The sequence below is a fragment of the Dreissena polymorpha genome, chromosome 15 (assembly GCF_020536995.1).
Source record: "Dreissena polymorpha isolate Duluth1 chromosome 15, UMN_Dpol_1.0, whole genome shotgun sequence".
Classification (NCBI taxonomy): Eukaryota; Metazoa; Mollusca; class Bivalvia; order Myida; family Dreissenidae; genus Dreissena; species Dreissena polymorpha.
The window spans coordinates 60,769,973-60,797,654 of NC_068369.1; the positions used below are offsets into that span (position 1 = coordinate 60,769,973).

Below are 27,682 nucleotides of genomic sequence, written 5' to 3' on the forward strand. Positions count from 1 at the left end.
GTAACAGAAATCCTGTTAGCGTTCGTTTCCTATTAACAAGAGCGGGCAGAAACAGCGGTCTTATTTCGGCAATAAAAGAAATCATCAAGGGGCCAAAATGGGCAAACGCATGGCTGCGTTTGCGTGTTAGTGGAATCGGTTGGTATGATATCATAGATGTCATGTACAGACATTACAGGTGAAATATACATGTATATCGGTGTTTGGAAACCTGTTATGTTATTTTTGTGATTGATGATTATGTTCTTCTACCGGAAATTTGTTGTCATTTGCTCATTTACTGGTAACTTTTTACGAAGCACATTTGGGATATTTTGGCTGCTACTAAAATGAATGTATATATGTATATTATGTCTTGTCAAAATGCTACAGTTGGATTAAAATTTAAATGCTGTTCTATGTTCTTCAATATTACTTTGAAAAATCCTGTCAGTATACCAATAAATGAAAAAAGTACAAGTTTGTTGAATCTCTTGAATGAAACAAATTATAAAATACAAAATGTAAAATGAATATGTGATGATGATGATGACAAAACATTTGTGATGATGATGATGGTAAAAAAATTGTGATGATGATGGTGGTGGTGATGATGATGACAGTGGTTATGATGATTGGGGTTTGATGATTGTGGTGATGATGATGATGATGATGATAATGATGATGATAATGATGATGATGATGATGATAACAAACGTTTTGGGATGATGATGACAGCGATGTTTATCGGACGATGATGATGGTTATAATGATGATGATAAGTTTTTAGATGATGATGACGGCGATGTTTATCGGCCGACGATGATGATAATGATGATGATGATAACAAAATATTTGTGATGATGATGATGGCGATGTTTATTGGCCGATGATGATGATGATATTCTCATCGTCGTCATCATCATCACAACATCCTCATTATCGACCGAAAACATCGCTGTCATTATCATCACAAAAAAAACTTTTGTGATCACCATTACGATCATGATAATGGATATGATGATGTTGGTTTTGATGGTGATGATGATGGTGGTGTTGGTAAAGATAACAACGATGATGATCATTGGGGTGTTGATAATTGATGTGATGATGATGATGATGATGATGATGATGATGATGATGATGATGATGAGATAACGATGATGATGATGATGATGATGATGATGAGATAACGATGATGATGATGATGATGATTACGATGATGAGTGTGTATCATATTCGGAACGAATGTGGTACACTTTTCATCCGAATATGGTACAAGTTTGTACCATATTCGGTCAGGCATTTTACCCCAAAACTGCAGATACGTATATGGTACAATTAGACAGTTGTACCATATTCGGCCGAATATGGTACAAACTTGTACCATATTCGTTTTTGTACCAAATACGGTCCGACAGACCATGTTTACGTGTTTGGTAATGGTTTAAAATAAACTCTTGGAAATAAGTGCATAATTTAAACATATGTTATACGTTATACGTGACGGTTATGCATTACCAAGTGTACAGGTGAATTAAATACGTACTACATGTTTGATCGCTATACAATGGTATGTATTGTGTATGCTATGACTTGTCTCAGTCTGTATCAAGTAAACAGTTACACTAAAACATTTATGCAACATATGAATTATTTAAATCGAATTTCTGTTGGTGTCACCAGAAACATTATCAGATTAAGATGAATTTCCCAGTCACAACACTGTCAGACATCAAAAAACTTAGCTGCGTACCACAAACAAACAATGTAATATAAGAGATGATGCCGCTTATTCCAGTAGATCGTATATATTAATAATGTTTTTAAACAAATATTAATACAAAATCAGTGTTTAATTGGTAATTGTCAAACGTCCTTTAATAGTGTGCGTCAGATATGCCTGACTGCCTGACAGATGCCTCGCCAACTGGTCCGTACCTAGAGCTCTATGGGCCTCATTGCTGATCTCAACAAACTGGCTGTAGAGCGTCTTCATACGTCGGCCCGTAACGTCACGCCAGCCCTTCCAGACGTCCAGCAGCAGGTCGTAGTCTGTTGAGGAGGCAATGATGTCCTCGAGGTCTGCATATGACAATGTGAGGTCTATTAGCTACAACGTATATTAACGTATATTAAAGTATATAAACGTATATTCACGTATATTAACGTATATTAAGCTCCAGCTGGCTGTGGCTAAGGAGGAACGCCAGTAGCTGGACGCCATCCACTAATGGGTAGTGTCTGATCAACACTGCTGTCCGCCACTTAGAGCTTGTCCTTGGTTTAAAAGGGCGAAACAAGCAATGACAAGCGGTACCTAGCTGACGACATTAGTGGAAAGCAGTTCATCTGTATTTTACAACATAAAACTTGTTGATTTATTAAGTTGGTAATACTCGTATTTTAATATTGCATCGATTTTAAAGTTGGCCATCAATTTTAAAAAAGCTCTATTTTTAACATTTTTCAAAAGTCTTATTTCGCCTCTTTAAAAAAATGCATAAATTATTATTTAAATCAATGAGTTTGGTTTGTTGAATCTTATCATATTTTACAAAAATGATTACTTTAAAATGATTCCGAGTAATAGGATCTACCTTCACACATGACAACTTCCTGTTGACGTGATAAAACTATATCAGGCGAATATCCATGTATTGGTATGACATTAAATTACAGTGTTTGCTTTGATATTAGAATGACACAACAAAGTATACGTGAATACCCGGATCCAGATTGAGATTGCTGCCCGTGGACAAGTTCACCTTGGCGGTGCTGTATATCCCCTCCATGCGGGACTGAATGCTCAGAAGCTAGAACAGAAATAAAATACCGAGTCATCTATTGCCCGATGTAAACAATAGTTTGCACAGCAATACATGTTACCAGAAATATATAAAATAAAGAATGTTGCAGGACCAAACGGACACAACAAAAAAACACGATTTTTATTCCCCGCATTGTTAGAATTAAAATGAAAAAAATGCAAACAAGTCATAACCCACACAAACACGAAACAATAGTTCCAAAGATTGTTGGTTAATTTGCAAATGATGCATTATTATCTCAAACTAAGACAATTTTTAGTTGTGAGCGTAAGATGACGACTAATGTAGAGAGGCAGTTTTGCGCGTCAGTCTGCTTAAGCTACGCTAGGAACGATAACTGAAAATCACTACGCTAGGAACGATTACCACTGCCTGATTATATTTCTCTGGTACACTGCAGCAGACAGCCTGTATGTAAACAATAGGTTTAAGAGCTTGTGCAACATATTGGCCAGTCTAGTGTTTATAACAGCTTGTGCGACGACAATGCCCAGTTTATCATTGAAATCTGTACACATTAGCTGCTTTCAGGGAACATGAGGCTTAATGCTGCATTAATAGTCCGTCATGTGGGCAAAATTATTGCTCAATAATTAAAAGAAAATAGATAAAGTATAAGTAGAATTAGATACACATAACACACCATGTACATGATTATAGGCTTGTATTCTTTAGCCAGGCAACCAAAATTCTAAAGATGGTTGCCAGTGCAGCAACCAATTGTGAAAAAAGAGACATATTGTTGTTATTTAGTCCAAGTTATCTATATAACATAAATATGAGGGTAAACAGTGCACACACATCCCGACCTGTGCTTTAAGACACACTCTTTATAAATTTGAACGGGTTGTGTTCATTTCAAACTTGCGATATAAAAAGCTATATCACAATTTTGAAAACTGAGTTGCGTCTAAGATTAAGCAATAACGAACAACTTCAGTGCCTTCAGCGCTTTGATTTTGAAAGACAACATCAGTTGTTATGCGTTTATCTGTTTAATCGGTATGAATGATTCCAAGTGTATTTATATAACACGCGGCTATTGTTTTGTGTAATATAAGATCGTAAATATCCTTTATATCTACAATATATACATTTACGTACAATTAAATGTTTTGACAACTGTAGACGTTCTACGAGTATGTTAACGTTCACAGATCATCTTCGAAAGATCTCACCTGTTTCAGTTGAGTCTCATTCTTTAAAGCGCTTGGTCCGATGTCGGCCATCTTTGAGAGTCTCCGCTTGAGCGCCTCGTCCTTGTACTCCTTAAACCGGAATTTGCTCACGCGCTCGGCGACATCCTTCTTGAAGCGCGCGCCGGCCTCGTGCGCCTCGTCCTGAAAGTAAGAGCTAAGATTTATATTTTATCTAACATTAATTGGCAGTCAATGGCATTTCAGAATCCTAAAATTGCATCCGTTTGTTTCAGTACAATTTAGTTAATAAAAAAAATGCAACGTTTTATGAAATGACAAATAGTCAATGTGGCAAGGTTGGTGAGTAGTTAATACATAATATTAAAATGGCACTATGAAAAAAAGAGTACCGAGGTAACCGAACATTAACGTATGGGTTTTCTATTGAAACTCCTACTACATCAAACAACTAAATACATTGTGTAGGTCAAATGTGGAATACTGTTACGACACAGTAAAGTAATTACGAAACAAAATCCAGACTACTCGACCAAAGTGCACAGTTGTAAGCTAATGTTTGCTTTACAAAATTATTAGTATAATTAAATACAAGTGCTGGTATGTGCGTTGATGACAAGCCACGCTTTGCAACCTGTAATTCTGCATTGTGTTCAGTAATGTTTGTATTGTACGTCCATTCAGCCTCAGCCTCCCTGTAGAGTTGGTCTGACGCCTGCTGTTCATATTGCTGTAACCATTGTTTCAGTTGGTCGCCTTCAGTCACGTGGGTGCAGTTGTCTGACCAACCAAGTTCGTCCTCTGTCACGCGTTCGCTCAACCAATCCGTGAGAGGTTTGAAATATTCCATCAATGGCGCTGCACTCATGTTGGTTGTTCCGGCAAACTGCTGCATGGCCTCCGCCCAGGGTTTGGACGAGCCCATTTTCAGCAGATCGCTTTAAAATAAATGTCGAATGTTATTAATGATTACCTATGATACTTAATTCGGCCGCGAAGGTTTACAGTAAAACCTTGTTAAAAACAAAAATCAACAGCTTAAGATACATTTCTATTTATCGATTTTGATTTGAATAGCATGTACAGTTTTCTTTTGACAATAGCATGTGACCAGTTGAAACTACACGGTTTTCTACACCTTTCTGTTAGTATAGACCTCCTCAACGACTGGAAATAATTACCGAGATCACGCACCTATTCATTATTATTTACCATCGAAATACACAATGGTATCATTTATGTAAGACCTATAAATAAACACAAGTTTATTGAGGTAGTGGTAAAAGAACGTGATTATATATGATTATCTTAAAAGTCCGGTTTTTCCAGCGTTACGTTTTCATATAAAAAAAAACTGTAGTTGATACCCACTTCCAGATCCGAGAAATAACGTGGCTTTGTTTAAATGAATTTTAGATCATATTCAACGGTCTTCTTGTCAGTATTTTATAATACTGGATAACTCATTTCCTATGTGATAAACACAATCTTTCATGGAGAAGAAAATGGTCAACTGCAAACATGAGTTCATTAAAAATGTTAGTAGTTCGGCAGAGTAACATTTTAAGCACCATTCCGAAATCTCATCATACCCTAACTTCTTCCCGGCCGCCTTGGAGTCGTATATGTCACACTCATGCAAGGGACCAATGTGGCCCGCCTCCCTACACAGGGTAGCGTGAAACTGGAACTGCACCACGAAGCTCACAAAATATCTACAATTCCAAACACACGCACTAAAGCATGCCTGCCATGCAAGAGACAGTGTACGTCAAGCGGGTTATGACGACTCGTTACCATGCACCACATTGGTCAATGATGAGGTCGTAAAAAAAATAAAAGATAATGCGGTGTCAAATTGGTCAGCGTCGCGGGAATATAAGTTATTTAACCGATCATAGATGTCAAAAGTCTGTGGTGTTCATATTGGCAATATGGGCGTTAAATTACCAATGGCGTCACAAGACGTTAAGGTGTCATTGTGATATTTGTGTTAAAAACTAGGACGCGTCAAACTGACCTCGATCTCAAAATGATTATGTGGCGTCAAAGTATATAATGACGTCGAATTAATGCAGGGAATCTAAATGATCATGTACTTCGAAAGGATGCGTGCGTAAACATGACCAGGGACTTGCAGAGAATGTGTGCGTCAACATAACACTGAAGTAAAAGTACCAGTGAGTGTCAAAATGTGCACTAACGGCAAAACACTGGTTGCTTCAAAATGCTTGTTTCCATCAACAACCTGTTAATATCTCGTGCTCAATAATATCATGATACTGTCGTTTCGTAATACCGTGGACCGTTGACGTAAAAAAAAAACTGCGAGGCTTCAAAACAACTTTAAGTAGAATACTGTCAATTTTAAAATCGTTCCCAACTATAATAAATTTCTTAGTCAAAATTGCTAATATCATTTCCGTAATAACATTGTTCGAATATAATCAAATTTAATTTGAAGGGGCTATGACGTCAAATCAACCGGTATGTAAGAAAAACGTGCGAACCGTTTTCGGTTCACTCAATACGAACGTAAAACCTTGTGATCCTAGTGTTGTCTTAATTTTACAGTGTTGACCTGTAAAGTCTAAATGCTTCAAGTGAGATCTGAAATTGACATGCCCACGTGAAACCATACAACAGCATGCACATGTTGAGTTGGTTACAAATTGCACGTGATTTCATGCGTCATGACACAAATCCAAGACAACAGGGCGCTGTACCTCTATTACCTAAGTTTCCTCCCTGCGGATTTGGACTTGTATATATCGCATAAATACAGCGGTCCGTTAGAGCCGCGAGTGACACAGAGAACGTTATGGAATTGAAACTGTAAGACATAGCTTACAAAATATCTGAAAGAATACATGGCACGTACGTTGACTGAAGGGAAGAGTTACAGACAGGAGTAACTAACAAGAAATCTATAAGCAAAGGCATTAAGACCTGTATCTACATTGAAATCAAAGATCGATACATAAGTTAAAAGGAAACATTTAAATACAGTAACTTGATTAAAGTTATGCTAAAATATAGGTATATTTGCAGATGCAAAAACATGTTTTGTTCAAGTTTGTGCAATGTTCAAGTTGTGATAAACTTGTATACTAGAATGACATATCAATACCATTGAAGGCCAAGAGGCTAATAATTACTGGCAAATTGGCGTTATGCTACATATACGGGCCTTTGATATAAATCCGATTAAGAATGATTGCGCACCTGATGTAAGGTACGTTTGCGGGAATATGGTACTTGGCCCCTGGGTCAAAGTCGTTCTCTGAACGCTCCACGGGCGGAGAAATACCTTGGTAGTGGCATCTGTCAAATAAAAGATGATTATGCCTTATATGGTTCACGCCAAGATAATCGGAGAAAAAAATCTTAGTTAAACGATAGTTATTGTTCGACTCATTCTGTTTGTATCCATAGCTTCAAGTTGCACTTGAACTCTTAATTATTAAATTAAAATAAGATGGCCGGATACACATGTTCCACAAGTATGCTAGTATAGTAACACAAGTCAACCAATGATGGATCACATTCATCGTATGGGCCGCGCTCTGTGATAAGGGGGTTTAATGCATGTGCGTAAAGTGTCGTCCCAGATTATCATGTGCAGGCCGCACATGCTTCTCAGGGACTTTATTTTCCGCCTAAACTAGATTTTTGCTAAGAAGAGACTTTCTTAAAACGACAAATATCATAAAAACTGAAAGTATCGTACCCGATGAGCCTGTGCGGACTGCACAGGCTAATCTGCGACACTTTACGCACATGCATTAAACCCCCTTTTCACAGAATGAGGCTCATATTTATAGAAAGTATTGCGGATAAATAAGAAAGACGAACACTTGTAAAATAAACAATTCCTACTGGTGACATCATAAACGCACGTGACTCTTAAGAAAACGCCGTACCTGAGTTCCCACCACTTCCGGTTGTACGCTTCCGGTGGCGTCTCTCCGCTGAAGACGCTCCAGCGCCACTGGTCGATGAGGTAGCCGAACGGCAGGAATGCAATCTTCTCCAGCGCCATCTTCATCAGGAAGTTGATGTCGCTCTCTAAAAGTGGGTGGGGTAAACATATAAATATATTGCAAACTATCTTACTTAAAATGGCGGCATGGTATTTTGTTGCATTTATCTCAAAGGTTATCAGTGTACAATTGACTCTTCGAAACATTTTATATAAATTAATGTGTAGTCTATCATCGCGTTTGGATACCACATGTTTAGCCTTAAATTATATACTTGATAAAAGCTCACGCGAGTTTAAATGTGATGCTCCGAACGTGCACGTTGTGATTTTTGCGATTTTGAATAAATGAGATTAATCCTCAAACAACAGAACAATTGCTGCGTTGGAGTTGAAATTTGTTGCCATCAAATCCCGTATCTGTCTACTGAGTCTTTTGCATGCTATAAAATTGTTTATATATATGTGTTGTGCAAGTTTTGGTTATATTTTTCCAATTATAGAAACTGATGATATTTTGTCTCTAGATAATACACATAAAAACTATTTAAAAGTTTGAAACTATAAGAACACTAAAACCGAATAAAAGCTAAATAGTTTAGCCAATAGTGTGAACAATTCTAAAAATATGTTTTTCAAAACGATCAATCTATTTTTAATTTATGTCTGAATTATTAAACAAGATAAAAAATATAGTTTTATTTTAATAAGAATTTAAAATGTACCATTTCCTGCATGTAATATTTGATAAACTACAGAACATCAACTAACATAAGTGAAAATGTCAGGAATAAATTCACTTTGTTTGAATAAATGTAATACTTATTGATTAAAACATTTGCTCAAAATAAGAAACCAAAATAAAAATAAAAACATTTCAATAGCAACCAGATCTACAACTGCAATCGCGACGTTTCGACAATTACGAAAAGTGGGTCCTTTATAATGTGTATGAGTTTAAGTAGGGGTACGAAGTCCGGATGTTATTTATCTAATTTTTTTTGTTATTTCATGTAAAAACATTATTAGAACAAATGATAAACCATATTCATCATTTGTTCATATGAATCACATTTTTTTCGAGATACATGTGCATAGATAATAGTTCCGGATTGTACCGGAAGAAAAGGAAGTTAAACATTCCAAAATACGTATTTTACGTTGATCGGATTGAAAAATAGTCTGTTTATAAATCAGGCGCAACAACTCTCGGCTAAAAATGTAAAAAAAAGTGCAAGCGTGTCATAAAATAAGCTGGTTTAAAGGTCAGGGGTGGTATTCCAGAAGCATCTTAAGTTAAATTTTATTCTTATCCTTAAATTGGGAAATTTTCTTAAGTGTTTCATTTCATGTTGCAATAGATTGGCATCAAGATATACATTTTAATAACATCATTGTGCCAATGTTATTTTAGGAATACCAAAAAAACATGTGTTTTCTTATTTAGTAAAGAAATACAAAACATTGTAATTTTGAACTTAAGTGGAATTATTTAAGAAATTACTTCTTAAGATGTTTATGGAATACCACCCCTGGCTAACTTTTCTTAAGTTTAATGCCTGAACGATTGAAACTATTAGTGTTATAGAGAAGACAACATTAATGTGGCACATTTCGGATTGTTCAAGAGCCATCATTCACACGTGCTTCAAGCGATTTGCATGGTATATTGTCTTCAGATTATATGCCTATTGTGACCAAGTTTAACGATGATACGATTAAAACTAGTCTAGTTGAGATTTTTGTTCGAAAAGGTAATTTAAGGGACATGATTCAAAAATTGGCCTCGACATCTACCTTATCATCACATTTCATGATTATCTGATTTAAATTGTTTTGGTGAATGAGCGGACGCTCTAAATGACGCATCTCGCCCGCCCGCCCGCCCGCCGCCCGCCCGCCCGCCGCCCGCACGCTGCAGGTGTTCCTATTATACGCCCAGCTTTTTAAACGGTCGTATACGATAGGTATTATGTCTCTGTTTATATGTTGAGGCAACAATAAATAGTTTAAAAAAATGAAAAGTGTTAAAGGGACCGTCAACCATGAATGACGAAAAAAGGAAAGTTCTAAAATACCGTATTTTTTACAATCATTAGTTTATATTGATTAAAATATCACGACTGGTATATTACACTACTTGAAAAAAGTTGATAAGTTTTCATATTTTCAGTATATTCGGTAATAAATTTTACTGGGTATGTCTACCAGGTAACTACCAGTTAACTATAAATAGAGCCAGATTGATCATCATTGACACGTGGTAAACACAGGAATGCAAATTGTGCATGCGTAGTGATTTGTGTATATTTTATATATATAATTATAATGATCTACTTGCGTTATTTATAGTGTGTATATCGTTATGTCACATATTTACGCGATGTACTTTCGATTTTACATCGCAAATTTTTATTACCGAAAATACTGTAAATATGAACTTTTTTCAAGTAATGTAATATACCAGTTATGATATTTTGATAGATATAAACAAATAATTGTAAAAGAATACCGTAATTTAGAACTTCTTTTTTTGGTTATTCGTGGTTGATGGTCCCTTTAATTAATATGCGAATATAATAAGATTTTAGTACATAAAGTAAAGCCCGATATAACAACAATTTACGTAAGAAAACGTGAAAGAGAAATTAAAATGTTGAGCTCTATCCAGTATAAAAGTATATAAAACACGATCATGTTATATGTTAATGTATCGAATGCACATAAGGAATTGTTCAGATGTGCATACCTTTGCTCTTATGTGTATCTTTAAGCAGCCCCATAGTTTGAAGGTGTTTGGGTGTCGACACCGACAGCGCCATGACGTCACCAATCGCCTCGTGAAATCCTGAAAGTAGTTTATTAATAAATATGTGATCGCAGAAACATGAACGTGATACACTAACGCTCTATGGGTCTTTGTCGGCTCAGGTACGTAGTGCCCCGGGTACTATTAAGTATATTACTAAGTCTATGTACTACGGGTACTGACAATACCCTTAAAGGAACGCGGTAATACTCCGATGGACTATTTAGTATATGTTCCGTACCCTGGGTACTTTGTAGTATGCATAAAATTACCTTGGGTACTTTTACTCAACCTCAGAGATTTTACTGGTACCAGCATAGCTTGATCAAATTCATGCCTACGTAACCAAAAACACGCGATGATAGCCGAGCCACACGGTACAATAATTTTCAGTTATTATTTTTACCGTGCATTTAATTAGATAATTATTTTTTTATGTTGTACCTTAACTTATAAACAATGTTCAATGTGTAAAAGAAAATTATGTTTCTTTTAATAATATTAAACTTTAACAAGAAAATCAACCCACTTTTGAAGGATTTTCTTGTAATGAGAGATTGTATATGAAAGCAGGGAACGACAAATCTGCATGGAGATTCAATCTTACTCAGTATCTGAGCCGACAAGTACTAATCGATCCACACCAACGCCTTTGAAAAGCTAGATAGCATTTAATTTAGACTAATTTGCACCCTATTATTTGTTCGATAGGTAGGCCTACTGATTATTAAATCTGTGTCAACATAATACTTTTAAAATATATATATATATTTATACGAGGCATTTAAACGGCATTTTTCCGTTTACAAATGTAGTTCACTTTATCTCAAGATTTGCGTATCATTTGCATGATTAAGGGCCATAGCGCACATAACGTCATACAATACCACATGACTTAATGTCAATGCCGCTACATTTTACCTAACACGATTCTACACAAATAAAAGTATCCCCAGCTGACGTGAAACACCACGTCACAAGGCTAAAGTAACACTTTAAAGTATTCCCAGCTGACGTGAAACACCACGTCACAAGGCTTAAGTAACACTTAAAAGTATCCGGGTACTCTTAAGTATACTACAAAGTACCCGAGATACTTGAGTATTCTTAAAAGTACCACGGAGCGTGGCCGGGTAACTTTAAGCCTATTTTCCGTACCCGGAAATACATTGCAGTATACTTTAGTGTACCCAGGGTACTTTTAGTATCGGAGCCGACAACGGACAATCGAACGTTGTACAATATATTTTTGTATCACGTCAACAGGAGGTTGTTATTTCAGTAAACCTTTGAGATAGTTAATATTACTCGCAATAAACTATTAAATAATCATTTGGTAAAATAGAATAATATTCAACAAAAAAATTGGTACTAATATGTAATATTTTTAGACACAATAAACCAACAAACCTGCAAACAAAAAATATTTTACAAATATAAAGCGCAGATGCTCATGACTTTATTATGAACACACGTTAACACGCTCTTAAAACTTCAGCGTCGTAGCGATTATATTTCATTACTTCCTTTTAAACGGAACTGTCATATAGTTGTGTAATAAATCAGGCTCGGCAAGAAAAAAAACGTTCTTTTATTCTAAGCCTCTCCTGAGAAATTACACAACGATAGGGGAGCAACCTATTTTTCAATGCGCTGACCTGGGTTTGCGCCCTCGCGGAAGACTACAGGCTGGTTCTTGTACTGCAGGAAGTACTGGATGTGTCCCATCTCATGGTGCACCACTATCAGCTCCTCCATGTTCACCTCAGTACACATCTTGATCCTGTCGCAGACAGAGACAACTAGCACCATGTGGTGTTGACAAGAACCGAATAATAAAATGAACTAAATCGAAGTCGATGAACCATTGTTGGTTCAGGATCTACTTAAAAGTACCCCGGTACTCGTAAGTATTTAACGAAGTAGCCGTAATACGAACATTATCTTCAAACTTAGCAAAAAAGGTACCCCAGAGTATGGTACTGTGCCTTTAAGCGTATTTTTCGTACCCGGGGTACATTGAAGTATACTTAAGACTATCCGGGGTACTTTTAAGTTGTAGAAGAGACGACAACGACAAAGTGAGCTAAAAACTTTTAAAAGTTATACTCAGCAGAGAATACAATACTGGAGGACGGACAAACTAACTATATGACCCGAATAAAACGATATGTCGTCGGTTCTGTTCATCAAAACAAGAGAACACGTGACTACCTGAAGTCTTTTTGGTTGTAGAAGTCCCAGGCCGAGGCGTGGCACACCATTGTGACGCCCGGGGGGTTCACCATGATTGTCTTGTTCCAGAATGCCGGCGGCATGGGGTCAAGGCCGAGAGATATGAAGAACGCTTCCGCCGCCTCAAACATTCGCCGCACTGTGTAGTTCTGGGAATGATGTTATTTACGTAAAATATAATAAATACAATAAAGTATCAATCCTTATTCAATACTGTACATTATTTCAGTCATATCGCAATGGTCAGATCACCTACTAACGCTTTTTCTCGGCAATCTAAGCCGATCTAAGATATATAACAATACTAACTATAATACTTAAGACAATAACCCACATATGTTCTACTTTAATCATAACTCGTGGACGATTTCCGTTAAGATAATTTCGTGATCATTGTGCTTAAGAGTCATTTAACCACATAGACTAGAGACCTTTAATCCGCAAAAAACATCACATGCACTGAACATGATTCAAAGTTAGGACGATTTTAACAAAACGTTGTACCTTGTACACAGTGTATACAAATAACATGATTGTTTAATATGATGCCAGTAGTAAACCTGTTTGATCATTTCCGGCGTGACGTCAATCTCTTCGACGCCCCTGTAGGGTTCCACAAGGTCGTAGATGTTGTTCCACTGCTGGGCCCACATGTTACCTGGAAAACGCGCCTATGGGTCACCGGGAGCCGTATGTATGAGACCGTCATAACTAGATATACGCATCGCTCTGGGGCTTAATTCATGTCCGCGCACGCTAATTAGAGACGACAAACCGCTTTTATGTAATTTTTTGTTTGATATTATTAGTGTCTTCTTAGAGAAACTCCATCTAAGGCAAAACGTGTCGTCGCTGGTAAGTCTGAGTGGACTGCACAGGCTTACGACCATGCATTCAGCCATGTGGGACGACACTTTACGACCATGCATTCAGCCATGTGGGACGACACTTTACGACCATGCATTCAGCACAGGCTCATGTGGGACGACACTTTACGACCATGCATTCAGCACAGGCTAATGTGGGACGACACTTTACGACCATGCATTCTGCCATGTGGGACGACACTTTACGACCATACATTCAGCCATGTGGGACGACACTTTACGACCATGCATTCAGCCATGTGGGACGACACTTTACGACCATGCATTCAGCCATGTGGGAAGACACTTTACGACCATGTATTCAGACGACCCTTTACGACCATGCATTCAGCCATGTGCGACGACACTTTACGACCATGCATTCAGTCATGTGGGACGACACTTTACGACCATGCATTCAGACGACACTTTACGACCATGCATTCAGCCATGTGGGACGACACTTTACGACCATGCATTCAGACATGTGGGACGACACTTTACGACCATGCATTCAGCACAGGCTAATGTGGGACGACACTTAACGACCATGCATTCAGCACAGGCTAATGTGGGACGACACTTTACGACCATGCATTCAGCCATGTGGGACGACACTTTACGACCATGCATTCAGCCATGTGGGACGACACTTTACGACCATGCATTCAGCCATGTGGGACGACACTTTACGACCATGCATTCAGACGACACTTTACGACCATGCATTCAGCCATGTGGGACGACACTTTACGACCATGCATTCAGTCAAGTGGGACGACACTTAACGGCCATGCATTCAGACGACACTTTACGACCATGCATTCAGCCATGTGGGACGACACTTTATGACCATGCATTCAGCCCTGTGGGACGACACTTTACGACCATGCATTCAGCACAGGCTAATGTGGGACGACACTTTACGACCATGCATTCAGCACAGGCTAATGTGGGACGACACTTTAAGACCATGCATTCAGCCATGTGGGACGACACTTTACGACCATGCATTCAGCTATGTGGGACGACACTTTACGACCATGCATTCAGCCATGTGGGACGACACTTTACGACCATGCATTCAGCCATGTGTGACGACATTTTACGACCATGAATTCAGACGACACTTTACGACCATGCATTCAGCCATGTGGGACGACACTTTACGACCATGCATTCAGCCATGTGGGACGACACTTTCCGACCATGCATTCAGACGACACTTTACGACCATGCATTCAGACGACACTTTACGACCTACCATTATGACGACACTTTACGACCATGCATTATGACGACACTTTACGACCATGCATTCAGACGACACTTTACGACCATGCATTCAGACGACACTTTACGACCATGCATTCAGCCATGTTTTCCCAGAGCAAGGCTTATATTTATGAACGAACGGACACATGTATGTATATTCTGCATTTATAATCACGTGGTTGTGTGTACAAATATGGTATTGTTTCTATAATGTTACAATATTCAGTAATTTCTAAACTATTAAGAGTAATTGCGTGCATTTTTTCCATCTTGATAACGAAAACACACATTTTGATTAGTAACTAAATTGCATGCACATAGATCATGTTCATTCGTTACCCTTTTATCGTCTTACATGTGTATATAAATATTTATTAGACAACTCAATATGTGTTTTTGACAAATATCAATATGAATACATGCACATAGTTCAGCATGTATGCAAAAATCACCGATAAATAAATACGCTTAAGATTAATAGACATATACACTTGTACATATTCATATTATATCTAAACTACCATATATTACTATATGTACGAACGCGTACGATTAACGTGTGTATATATGTGAATCAAAAATAGAAATGATTAAATACTATGTGCATATTTATAACATATCGTATACTGTTTATATGTTACCGAGGAGATGTGCGGGGATGTGACCGGAGGTCGGGAAGTTCTCTGCTCCGTACGTCTTCGCGAGCTGCTTCCGCACGTAGGCGTGCAGCAGACGGTACAAGGGCTGTAACTCCTGCAGCAGACGACGCAGATCCGTCTGGAACGTCTGACTCTCATATGCCGAGCGCCAGTAGTCGCCCGTGTCATTGTAACCTTAACACAAGCGGGTTATGTGCTGGAGGCTGTACTTTACATTTTCCGAGATTGATCAACCCTTACCATATGAGTCGTGTTCTGAGAAAACTGAGCATAATGCATGTGCGTAAAGTGTCATCCCATATTAGCCTGTGCAGTCCGCACAGGCTAATCAGGGACGACGCTTTCCGCGTAAACTAGATTTTCGGTTAAAAGGAACTTCCTTTAAACATAAATTACCATTAAAGCGGAAAGTGTAGTCCCTGATAAGCCTGTGCGGACTGCACAGGCTAATCTGGGACGGCACTTTATGCACATGCATTAAGCCCAGTTTTCTCAGAACAAGACACATATGCATTACCCTTTTAGCTGAACACCTATTCCTCAAACTCTTATATATAAAATTAACATTTGACCCTAATATTAGTATCTAATCATTACTTATAACCCTTATATCGAGCTCTAATCTCTCACAGTAAGAGCTCTAAACCTTACCTCGCATGCAACATTTTCAAAATGCATGAGTCGATCGTTTTTATATGCGTTAATCTTAATATAGACCTAGATAGTTCACAGCTCTGAAGTGACTGTGAAGTTGCATTACTAACATAACATTATTATCTTTACATACAATTGCAGTTATAAATTGTTTGGTAAAGAAAGGAACGTATTGTTTACGTTACCTAGCTGCTTTACAGCCTTGTTGCTAAGGGTGACAAATGTCGCGTAGTCTTGTCTCATTTTCGGTCCCGTTGCGTCACGCCATTTTAACCACGCATCTTTTAGTTCCGTGTAATTACGCGATGTCTTCATAATTTCTGTAAGACCTGAACATGAATAAAAAACGTTTGCCTTGAAATTTTGTTTAAAAATCACCTGCAACCATACAATTTCTATTGGTAACCAATTAACATTTTATCTGGAGTTCCCAGTTTCGATTTCCACTAAGGGACCTTACTAAAGAATGGTCTAAGAGCACAAAGCTCTAATTCTTACCATAAAAAAGAGCATTACTTGAAAAGTTTGGTGCAATTAAATAAGTTTCAATTAGGCATACATGTGTCAAATGACGTCATCACACACCTGGTTCCAAGGCGAGCGTCCGCCCGTCCGACATTTGAACTTTGGCCTTCCCGTAGATACCCTCGATCCGTGCCTGCATATCCGCCATCTTAAACAAGAGCATTAATCATCATCATCTTTAGCATGGGTATCGAATAACAATATCATATTGCGGTCTTTAGATAATTGTATTACCGGTAAATATGCGCGTCATCCAAAATCTTTTGTTGGTAACAATAAAGGAAAATATTCACTGAGGCTGAAACTCACATACTACGCTATAATAAAATTTAAAGGGGCCTTTTCACGTTTTGGTAAATTGACAAAATAAAATAAAAATGTTTTAGATTCGCAAAATTTCGTTGTCTTTTATGATATTTGTGGGGAAACAGTAATACTGAACATTTAGCATACTCTAAAATAGCCATTATATGCATCTTGTGACGATTTTACAACCGGAAAATTATAAAGCGTTGCGACGCGAAACGATTGAATAATTTGGAGAGTTCTGTTGTTGTCGTTATATTTTGTGATACTACGAGGATTGCTTATATAAAGTAAAAAATACATCACTTAATATATTAGTAAGGATGGCCGAGTGGTCTAAGCGATATACTTTTACTGCAAGGGTCAATGGTACGAGCCCAGTTGAGGGTTACTTTTTTTCTTTCTTTAAGTTTATTCTTGTTTTTTACTGGAGCTTTTTAGTTCCAATGATAACATTTATCTACATAAAGCATTTAATGACAAACTTCAATACATGCCGAAATCTGTGAAAGGCCTCTTTAAGGTCTTTATTCTAATCTTCTTGATAAATATATTTAACAAGCTTCGATGTGTTCCACGCTAGTGTTTTGTATGTTGACGTTTGTTGTATGTTATATAAATAGCATGATGCTCTTATTAAAGGAAATATAACGCCAACAACTGTTCTACAACGCGTACGAAGATCCTCACAAAAAGGTTGAACTTAACCCATTTATGCATAGTGGACTTTCCCATCCTTCTAAATTTGATCAATTTATTTCCAAAATTAGGGATGGCTAGTATATGTTTTTCTAGATTTAGAATATTTCTTACAGAAATGCCTTTAAGCAAACAGCACAGACCCTGATCAGACGCCTTATCATGCGGCGTCTCATCTGGGTCTACGCTGTTTGCCAAGGTCTTTTTTCTAGACACTATGCATTAATGGGTTAAGATGCGTATTACGTCTAATTTTCATCTAGCGTGCATCCATCATAATGCCCTGACCTGTTTGAGCTGAACTTTATCATCCAGGGCACTGGTCCCAATATTGATAATTTTCTCGAACTGTCGTCTGACGTTGGGGTCATTTATGTCCTTCCAATTGAACTGGTTGGCATGGTGGTACATCCGCTTAGCAAAGTCTGCCTGTTCCAAACTTACGTTGACCTGTAGGCGTGACACGTTTATGTATGCATTGCATAAATACATATACACGCAGGTTATATATGCATTATTTGGTGTTTTAATTTGAATCATATGAGTCGTGTTCTTTGAAAACTGGGCACAATGCATGTGCGTAAAGTGTCCATCCAGATTAGCCTGTGCAGTCCGCACAGGCTAATCAGGGACGACACTTTCCGCTTTTATGACATTTTTCGTTTAAATGAAGTCTATTCTTAGCAAAAATCCATTTAAGGTGGAAAGTGTCGTCCCTGATTAGCCTGTGCGGACTGCACAGGCTAATCTGGGACGACACTTTACGCACATGCATTATGCCAAGTTTTCTCAGAACACGACTCATATGATTAGCAAATTGTCATACTGTTTGAAACAATTAATAAATCTAAGTGTGTCTTTTGTGTTAGTTAGGTACAGTAAAAGTTATTGTGGTTTACAAAATACACAGTCAAAAGTGTGGCTCGGCGAATTACATACGAGAGTAGATTACACAAGGTTTAATTTCAAGAGGGTATCCTTTTTAATTGGCAAAAAAATTTCAAGCGTTTTTGTTCGTTTTCATTTATGATCTGATTGTGGAAGCTTAGTTTCAATATATAGATGAATATCTTCTCAATAGAAACATAAAACACTTACAAATGTATGTCATACAATTTATAAGAAAATGCAATCGCCTGAACGCAGACACCTTTCAGAAAACTGATTTAGTCAATGGATTTTCTACAAAAGCCCAGTAACTCAAGAAAAGCACCACAAATGTTAATGTTTCAGTATTAGCCATACCGATACATACCAAAGTGTTTAATAAACACATATTAAATAGGACATAAGGACAGACGGTATGTCTGCGGTAACTAAAAGGCTTTTATACCAGTAAAGAAAATGAACCTTTAACAAATATGCATTCCTCTCGGAATGTAACTATGGAGACATGACGCGCGTGCATACCAAAACTTCCTGATTGTAGTCTGTGATGTTGCTCCCATAATTCCACTGCGCCTCTACGGTGCGCGTCATCACCCTGCTCGCCTCCGTATTGTAGTACTCGAGGAATTCCGCAGCGCTCGGGTATTTACGGAAATGTTCGGGAAGTTTCGGACATGAGCTATTGTCCCATCCGACTTTGTGACCTTATTAGGAGACGAAGGCGTTCGTAAATGCTTTTTCAGAGTACAAATAAAGCTGTTCAAGCTGTTGAACGCACGCGATTTATAGTTACATATTTGACCTAGATATTATCAAGATAAAACACTCTTAACAAGTTCCATCAAGAATGGATAAAAGTGCTAACAAGCTAAGACGTAAAGCCGCAATGTGCAGAATTGAATTTAAGGTATAATTCTCTCTGATAAATCCAGGTTGAAGAAATGAACTGAATTTAAAGGGGCCTTTTCACAGATTTTGGCATTTTTTAACTTATTCATTAAATGCTTTATATTGATAACTGTAAACATTGGATCGTAAAAGCTCCAGTAAAAAATCAAGAATAAAATTAAAAAAAGGAAAAGAACATTGCCCGGAGCAGGTTTCGAACCAGTGACCCCTGGAGTCCTGCCAGAGTCCTGAAGTAAAAACGCTTTAGCCTACTGAGCTATTCCGCCGAGTACACATACATGACGTATTTTATACGTTATATAAGCAATCTTCGTAGTTTCACAAAATTTAACGACAAAAACAGAACTCTCCAAATTATTCAATCGTTTCGCGTTGCAACGCTTTATAATTTTTTGGTTTTAAAATCGTCAAAAGATGCATATAATGGCTATATTAGACCATGGTAAATGTTCAGTATTACTGTTTCCTTACAAATATCATAACTAAAACGAAAATGTGCGAATCTGAAACAACTTTTTTCAATTTTGTCAATTTACCAAAGCGTAAAAAGATCCCTTTGAAGCTATGTCTTATTGAGGAACTTATGTTTAAGTGGTTGTTCGAATATAATCGATGTTTATTAAATACTAGTATATCTAGGGGATTGCATTATTTAAGCGTATCTCACATGGTCTACTCATTTCGGATTTTTACACTTTATCTTTATTCATTTAAGAAAAAGATTTTATCCTTTAATCCTTTTAAAACATGGTCTTCATTTCATTTGAATTGCAATGATATGCAGGAAATCTTCATTACACGTGGTATGCTTATTAATTAAATCTTTAGTACGAAACATGCAGACGTTCTGATAACGAAATTGGAAGCATAATAACCAATGCCTTACACATGGGATCAACATTTACAATAAAGCCAGATCCCGTTATGACGAAATATCTTATACATGTGTGATCTATCTGAGAAACAAAATGCAAAAGAAGCGAAACCCGCAGATGTTTTGATAAGCCGCTTTAAAGCATCCTTACCAATTTCAAAAATGAAAGAAGGTAAACCAAAAAAGGTAATTCCAACTGTTGTATCACCTAAAAAGACTCCTTGACGATATCAGTCTCTGTCTCTAACATATGGTTTTGTAAATTATTACAATTTGTTTTAATAGAACAACAATAATTAACATTTAGCTATTATATTTAAAAAAAAATGTTTAATTTTTATTTGCCTGCCTATTGAAATGTCAATTATCAATTAATCTTATGTAACTTTATTGCAAGTATGTTCCAGTTAAAATGGCCGATAACCATTTGCCAACTGTATTTTTAATACGTCCACACAATAACATTATATATTTTTATATATAAGTTTTGGGTTTGACGTCATGTTAGTTTAATCGCATGATTCCTTATCATATAAAACTTAAAAGCCCAGAAACACTCAAAATCAACGAATATTTCGAACAATATTTCGAAAAATTAAGTTAACACATACAAATATCAGTGTTCCTTTTAGCAACAGCCAACATTGCAACGCTAAATGTGGTCTGGTAAGATAGATTTAACAATATACAATATGCTCTTTGTTCTTTGTTGTGAGACAATATATTCAATACATGTTCATGTACCATCTTCGTGTTCGTGTGTCGTACGAATAGATATCGTTGCAGAAAATTAAAATGGAATATATAGGGCCACAACAAATAAAAACGAGCATTTTGTATCTTGTTAAATCTATGTTACCATACCACATCTAGCGTAGAAATTGTTGCTATTGCTATAAGGAACACTGGTTTTTTTTATTGATTAACTTTATTTTACAAAATATTTTGCGAAATATTCGTTGATTTTGATTATTTATGTTTCTTTAAGGAAGAGTGTACATTTTTAATTGACCTAAACAATCTCAGACCTAAATTGTATATGTTTCATAAATGCAACTCGAGGTAAACTACTTGCAGCTATGATACATCAAACTCGAATGTTTCCTGAACAAACTCTGCTTGTTACTTATGTGTGCAACCTTATTTATTGAATTATCCACTTTAATGTCTTCTGCTGCTCAACTAAAATGATGGCGACGGAAAATAACTTGCAAATGACACATTATGTTTTCCTCAAAATAATATGTCATTGATTTTAGTGATTTTTTTTATATAAAATTTCAGTACTAACCTTTGTTCTCATTGATAAGCCAGTCTGTGAGGGGCTGGAAATACTCCTTAAGTGCGGCCGTACTCATCTTGGGTGAGCCCGTGATTTCCTGGAATATCTCCGGCCAGGGTTTAGATGACCCCTGGTGTAGTAGGCGTCTATAAATATTGACGGATATTAAAAATACCTATTACGACTAGCATCGAATAAACACCAATGATTCAATGTAGTATTAGTATGGCGGATACACGAACTGTAAGTAAGCAATGAGTTACGTGAACAGTAGTTTCACAACGGGGATACATTGACAGCAGTTTTAATTTGAGATTTACGAGAAGTACTTTCATTTTAGAATACACATGGATAGTAGTTTTACTATGAGGATACACATGGATAGTAGTTTTACTATGAGGATACATGGACTTAGTTTTACAATGGGATACATGGGAGTAGTTTTACTATAAGATACATGGGAGTAGTTTTACAATGGGATACATGGGAGTAGTTTTACTATGGGATACATGGGAGTAGTTTTACTATGGGATACATGGGAGTAGTTTTACAATGGGATACATGGGAGTAGTTTTACTATAAGATACATGGGAGTAGTTTTACAATGGGATACATGGGAGTAGTTTTACTATGGGATACATGGGAGTAGTTTTACTATGGGATACATGGGAGTAGTTTTACAATGGGATACATGGGAGTAGTTTTACAATGGGATACATGGGAGTAGTTTTACAATGGGATACATGGGAGTAGTTTTACTATGGGATACATGGGAGTAGTTTTACAATGGGATACATGGGAGTAGTTTTACTATAAGATACATGGGAGTAGTTTTACAATGGGATACATGGGAGTAGTTTTACTATAAGATACATGGGAGTAGTTTTACTATAAGATACATGGGAGTAGTTTTACAATGGGATACATGGGAGTAGTTTTACTATGGGATACATGGGAGTAGTTTTACAATGGGATACATGGGAGTAGTTTTACTATAAGATACATGGGAGTAGTTTTACAATGGGATACATGGGAGTAGTTTTACTATGGGATACATGGGAGTAGTTTTACTATGGGATACATGGGAGTAGTTTTACAATGGGATACATGGGAGTAGTTTTACTATAAGATACATGGGAGTAGTTTTACAATGGGATACATGGGAGTAGTTTTACTATGGGATACATGGGAGTAGTTTTACTATGGGATACATGGGAGTAGTTTTACAATGGGATACATGGGAGTAGTTTTACAATGGGATACATGGGAGTAGTTTTACAATGGGATACATGGGAGTAGTTTTACTATGGGATACATGGGAGTAGTTTTACAATGGGATACATGGGAGTAGTTTTACTATAAGATACATGGGAGTAGTTTTACTATGAGGATACATGGACTTAAGTTTTACAATGGGATACATGGGAGTAGTTTTACTATGGTTATACATTGACAGAAGGCTTACTGTGGTGTATACATAAACAGTTGTTTTACAATAAGGTATATATAGAAAGATGTTTTAACTATGGGGTATGCATAGCTTTTTTACCTTATGGTATACATAGATACGATAGTAGTTTTACTCTTGGAATACATGGACAATTGTTTCACTATGAAGATGCATAGATAGATTTTGGCCTATGCTGATACATAGAGAGCTGTTTTACTTTTGGGACAAGTAGAGACTAGTTGTAGTATGAGGTATGCATAAACAGCAGTTGTACAATTTGGGTTACATGTACATTGATAATCGTTCTATCATGGGGTATACATATACATTAGTTTTAGTATGAGGGCAAATATGCAGAAGTTTAATTATGAGTATTCACAGACAGAAGTTTTACCATGGTGATACAAATACAGTAGTTATACTATGGGGACACATAAAGAGTACTTTTTTATGTTTGGATACATATACAAAAGTTTTGCCATGTGGTTACAAAGACAGTAGTTTAACTATAGCGATCGATACAAAGGTTGTGAAATGACAAATGGTTTACATAGACAGTAATTTTACAATAGGGATATATAATAGAGGGTAGTAACAAATATGGCTATACAAAGACATTAAGTTAATATTGATGCATGTTTAGTGGTTTAACTTTGATTAAATAAACAATGTTTACAGTATAAGATAAATCAACAGTAAATTTAAAATGGATAAAAGCGTAAGAGGAACTGTAAAAACAAAATGAATGACAAGTTTGAATATCTTACGCAAGTTTTTCCCCAGCAACAGCGGAATTGTAGATGTCGCACTGGTGTAGAGGCCCAGTTTCGTTCGCGGCCTCGCAAAGGGCCTTGTGGAACTGGAACTGAATCACGAAGCTGACAAAGTACCTAGTAAAGTATAAAAACTATTGATAACAAATACGTGGCGCTTATATTAATAATAACCTTAACATGTGTGTACAGCATGTGTATAGCTCCAAGTCACGATAAATTATATGATCTCTGGGGCGTGACCAGTTTTTACCCCAGAAAAATTATATGAGCAAACTTAGTCGAGGATCACTAGACAATTATACAAACCCAAAACTAAATCCATGCCCCTTTTCGTTATAGAGAAGTTTTTTCAAGTTTGGGATTTAAAAAAGATGTTTTAGCTCTGGTGACCTACCTAAGTAACGGACCAATACTATTTGAACAACGTTGGAAGAGAGTATTCCAATGATCATTCATGTGAAGATTCATTGACATTTGCTAAAGGGTTCATGTGCAATGGCCATTAGAAGAAAAAGTTAACGGACGTAAGCATGCACAGACTGACAACCGACGGATAATACGGTATCCAAAAACCTCACCGTAATCAGTATGTGCTCACGTGAGCAAACAAATTTCATAGTTATAAAACGATTAATACAAGAATCACTACGAACACACATTCGCTTCATTAGAAGATGCAACATGAACAAAACTGTCGGCGCTATGATCGCAAGAGAATTTTTTTTAACTGTTTACATGGTGAACCATCACTTGGTAAAAATAACTATGACGTCTACCTGATGTATGGAGTGTTTCCAGGTATGTGGTATTTTGCCCCGGGGTCAAAGTCCTCGCTAGTGCGCTCCAGTGGTGGCGACACGCCCTGCAGTCTGCACCTGCAGATATCTCATTTATTTGTTGTCAAACACATTTGCAACCGCTTTAGATTTCTTGGATGATTCGTTCATTTATATTGGAACGCGTATTATCAAGTTAATGAAATAATGATACACGTATTTTTTTATTTCTATTTGTCAACAACTCCGAAATCAGCCTCGATAGGTGCGATATATCCTGATAAAACGAATTTTGCAATTTGAAATTTATAAATAATAAGTTATGTCGAAAATCCCTACCGATAGCCTACAGATAGCTATCAAAATTTGACCTCAATGAGGTGGGACGTCATTAAACACGCATGTTGTACGTGAACGCTCCATCCAGGCCCAGTTACCTTAGGTTCCACCAGGCCTCCGTGTACTGTTCCGGTGTCGTATCCCCCCGGAAGACGCTCCAGCGCCACTGGTCGATGAGGTAGCCGAACGGCAGGAAGGCCACCTTGTCCAGCGCCTGGCGCATCAGGAAGTTCAGGTCAGCCTCTGCAATAATGTTGATTGAGATAGTGCAGCAACGGAGTTAAGCGTGCATCTAGAAGCCAGGGTGCAGGATCACGTGACTTTGTGGGGTTCAAAAAAGGATGTTAATGGTGTAAACACATCGGTATATGGTGCTTTTTAAATAACTTTTTAAAACAATGTTTCGTAAGAATTTCAAGAAGTGCATACAATACAGTCTTTTATGTGGCTTATGGTAATGTATAACAAATCAGAATTACTGTATTTAATAAGCCTGTGTTCTTGACCAAAAATTCGATATATACAGCATTCATATACACGATTTTACTGCATGAGATATTTGCAAAAATAAATTTCTTAACGATGTGTTTCCATTCTGTCAAGCCCGTGTGTAAATCTCTGTAAACCCCGTTGATCCTGCACCCTGGAAGCTATCCCACAGTTAGTCTACATAGAGACACAATTACTTGTTTGTACTGATACTCAGAAAAAAATTAATGTGAACAACACAAATATCACCTTTGTCGTTTTGCAGCTTCGGTAGCAGTCCTATTTTGTGGAGATGCTTTGGGGTGGACACGGACAACGCCATGACGTCACCGATAGCCTCATGAAATCCTGGGATTAAAGGGAACAGAATATTGAAGTCAAAAGGTTAACGTTTTATCGTCAAGTGTTGCGGTTTGCGTGTATTACAAATGATTGTAACCTGCGATAGACAATTGCAGATAGTGCGTTTCAGATTGTTTTAAAGTCACATTTCTCCGCCAAGGGCTTCGGGTAGCATGTAGAAGCAACGATGGGCATCCGTCTGTAGGAATCAGTCTACGGAACAGTAAACAATTGGATGTGTAAATGTGTCGCGCTAATAAATCTTGGTTATCACTTTAATAAAGATATTTTTGTATACATGCATATAGAGGGCTAAGTGTTAAGAACGCTTCATGGCCAATATCATGTCATCAGAAAGGTTGCATACATGTAAAAAAAAATAATCTACTTTTACTCCCTCGTAAAGCTGGTTGGTGATGCATATGTTCTTCTTCATTATCCCATTTATGTTATCGGGTTTGTCAACTAATTTTCTTGACCAAGACACCCACCTGGATTAGCGCCGTTCCTGAACACGTACGGCTGCTGTTGGTATTGCAAGTAGTACTGTATGTGACCCATCTCATGGTGGATTGTAACCAGGTCGTCCATAGTGATGTCCGTACACATCTTTATTCTTGGCGGAGAAATACAGCGATACATTAAAAATGATACTATGGACGACGTAAATGTATTCAGAAGACATCAAACCTTCACTTTAAGCGCGGGTAAAGACATGCATGAACAGCATATATCAAAAAAATGAAATCATTATTACAGTCAACACAACACTATAAACGATTATAAGTGTATCAAAACGTTTATAAAATGGTGTTTTTGTGTGTGTGTGTCATTACACATAATGTTTATTATGTTGAAGAATTCTATCGAATTCATTGTGAACAAAAATGGAACTCATAAGTCAGTTTTCATGGAATATATAAAAGAACAAAATACGATTTGAGGTTAACACATTTGTGCCTGCACTATTTTCTCTGGTATCAGTCGAGCGTTAACACACGAATCTCACCGTAAAGCTTAGCGCATTTTATTACACAATGGTTACTCCAGTTTATTGCTGACCTGACGTCATTTCCTTTCATAAAGTCCCATGCGGAGGCGTGACAGATGACTTCGCGGCCGTCGGTTGGCTTGGTAATCATGGAGAAGTTCCAGAACTCTTTCGGCATCGCCCGCAGTCTTAGCGAGATGAAGAATTCCGCTGCTACCTTAAACATCTTCAGCGCCGTGTAGTTCTACGTGTGTGTGTAAAAAGAGGAATGATGATTGAACTCTGTAGTTTTGTAATTGGATGTAAAAACAGGTTTAATGATTGAATTGTGTTGTGTATGTGTAATTACATCGTGTTATCCTTAAATTGGATGGAAAAATCAGTGGCATAGCTGCTAATAGGCACAGCGGGCCCGGGCCTACAAGTTGTTTTGAAACATTAAAAAAACGCTGCAATTTCGAAAAACGCATTAAAATGTTGACCATGAGGGGGTGAGGTGTAAAACAGTAAAATATCAAAGAAAAACAGGTCAAAGTCTTATATTGTCTTTTCTTATTATTTGTTTAGATATACTTTAAATCTCACCACA

At 37.2% G+C, this 27,682-nt stretch overlaps 1 protein-coding gene across 2 annotated transcripts in view; it reads right to left on the bottom strand.

The window, feature by feature from the left end:
* Window positions 1-27,682, bottom strand: part of LOC127860088 (angiotensin-converting enzyme-like) — a 63,723-nt gene that overhangs the window by 19,450 nt on the left and 16,591 nt on the right. For both annotated transcript variants that reach the window (XM_052397888.1, XM_052397889.1), the window contains exons 8-30: window positions 27,165-27,337; window positions 26,594-26,718; window positions 26,010-26,108; window positions 25,370-25,514; window positions 24,933-25,031; window positions 24,148-24,270; window positions 21,940-22,076; window positions 19,388-19,569; window positions 18,266-18,427; window positions 17,033-17,120; window positions 16,633-16,776; window positions 15,776-15,967; window positions 13,554-13,651; window positions 12,973-13,142; window positions 12,417-12,541; window positions 10,699-10,797; window positions 7,891-8,035; window positions 7,193-7,291; window positions 5,560-5,682; window positions 4,602-4,905; window positions 3,989-4,150; window positions 2,708-2,795; window positions 1,921-2,064 (exon numbers count right to left, since the gene is read on the bottom strand). In XM_052397888.1, the coding sequence (XP_052253848.1) occupies window positions 1,921-2,064; window positions 2,708-2,795; window positions 3,989-4,150; window positions 4,602-4,905; window positions 5,560-5,682; window positions 7,193-7,291; window positions 7,891-8,035; window positions 10,699-10,797; window positions 12,417-12,541; window positions 12,973-13,142; window positions 13,554-13,651; window positions 15,776-15,967; window positions 16,633-16,776; window positions 17,033-17,120; window positions 18,266-18,427; window positions 19,388-19,569; window positions 21,940-22,076; window positions 24,148-24,270; window positions 24,933-25,031; window positions 25,370-25,514; window positions 26,010-26,108; window positions 26,594-26,718; window positions 27,165-27,337 (3,226 nt within the window). The remainder of the gene's footprint in view (window positions 1-1,920; window positions 2,065-2,707; window positions 2,796-3,988; window positions 4,151-4,601; window positions 4,906-5,559; window positions 5,683-7,192; window positions 7,292-7,890; window positions 8,036-10,698; window positions 10,798-12,416; window positions 12,542-12,972; window positions 13,143-13,553; window positions 13,652-15,775; window positions 15,968-16,632; window positions 16,777-17,032; window positions 17,121-18,265; window positions 18,428-19,387; window positions 19,570-21,939; window positions 22,077-24,147; window positions 24,271-24,932; window positions 25,032-25,369; window positions 25,515-26,009; window positions 26,109-26,593; window positions 26,719-27,164; window positions 27,338-27,682) is intronic.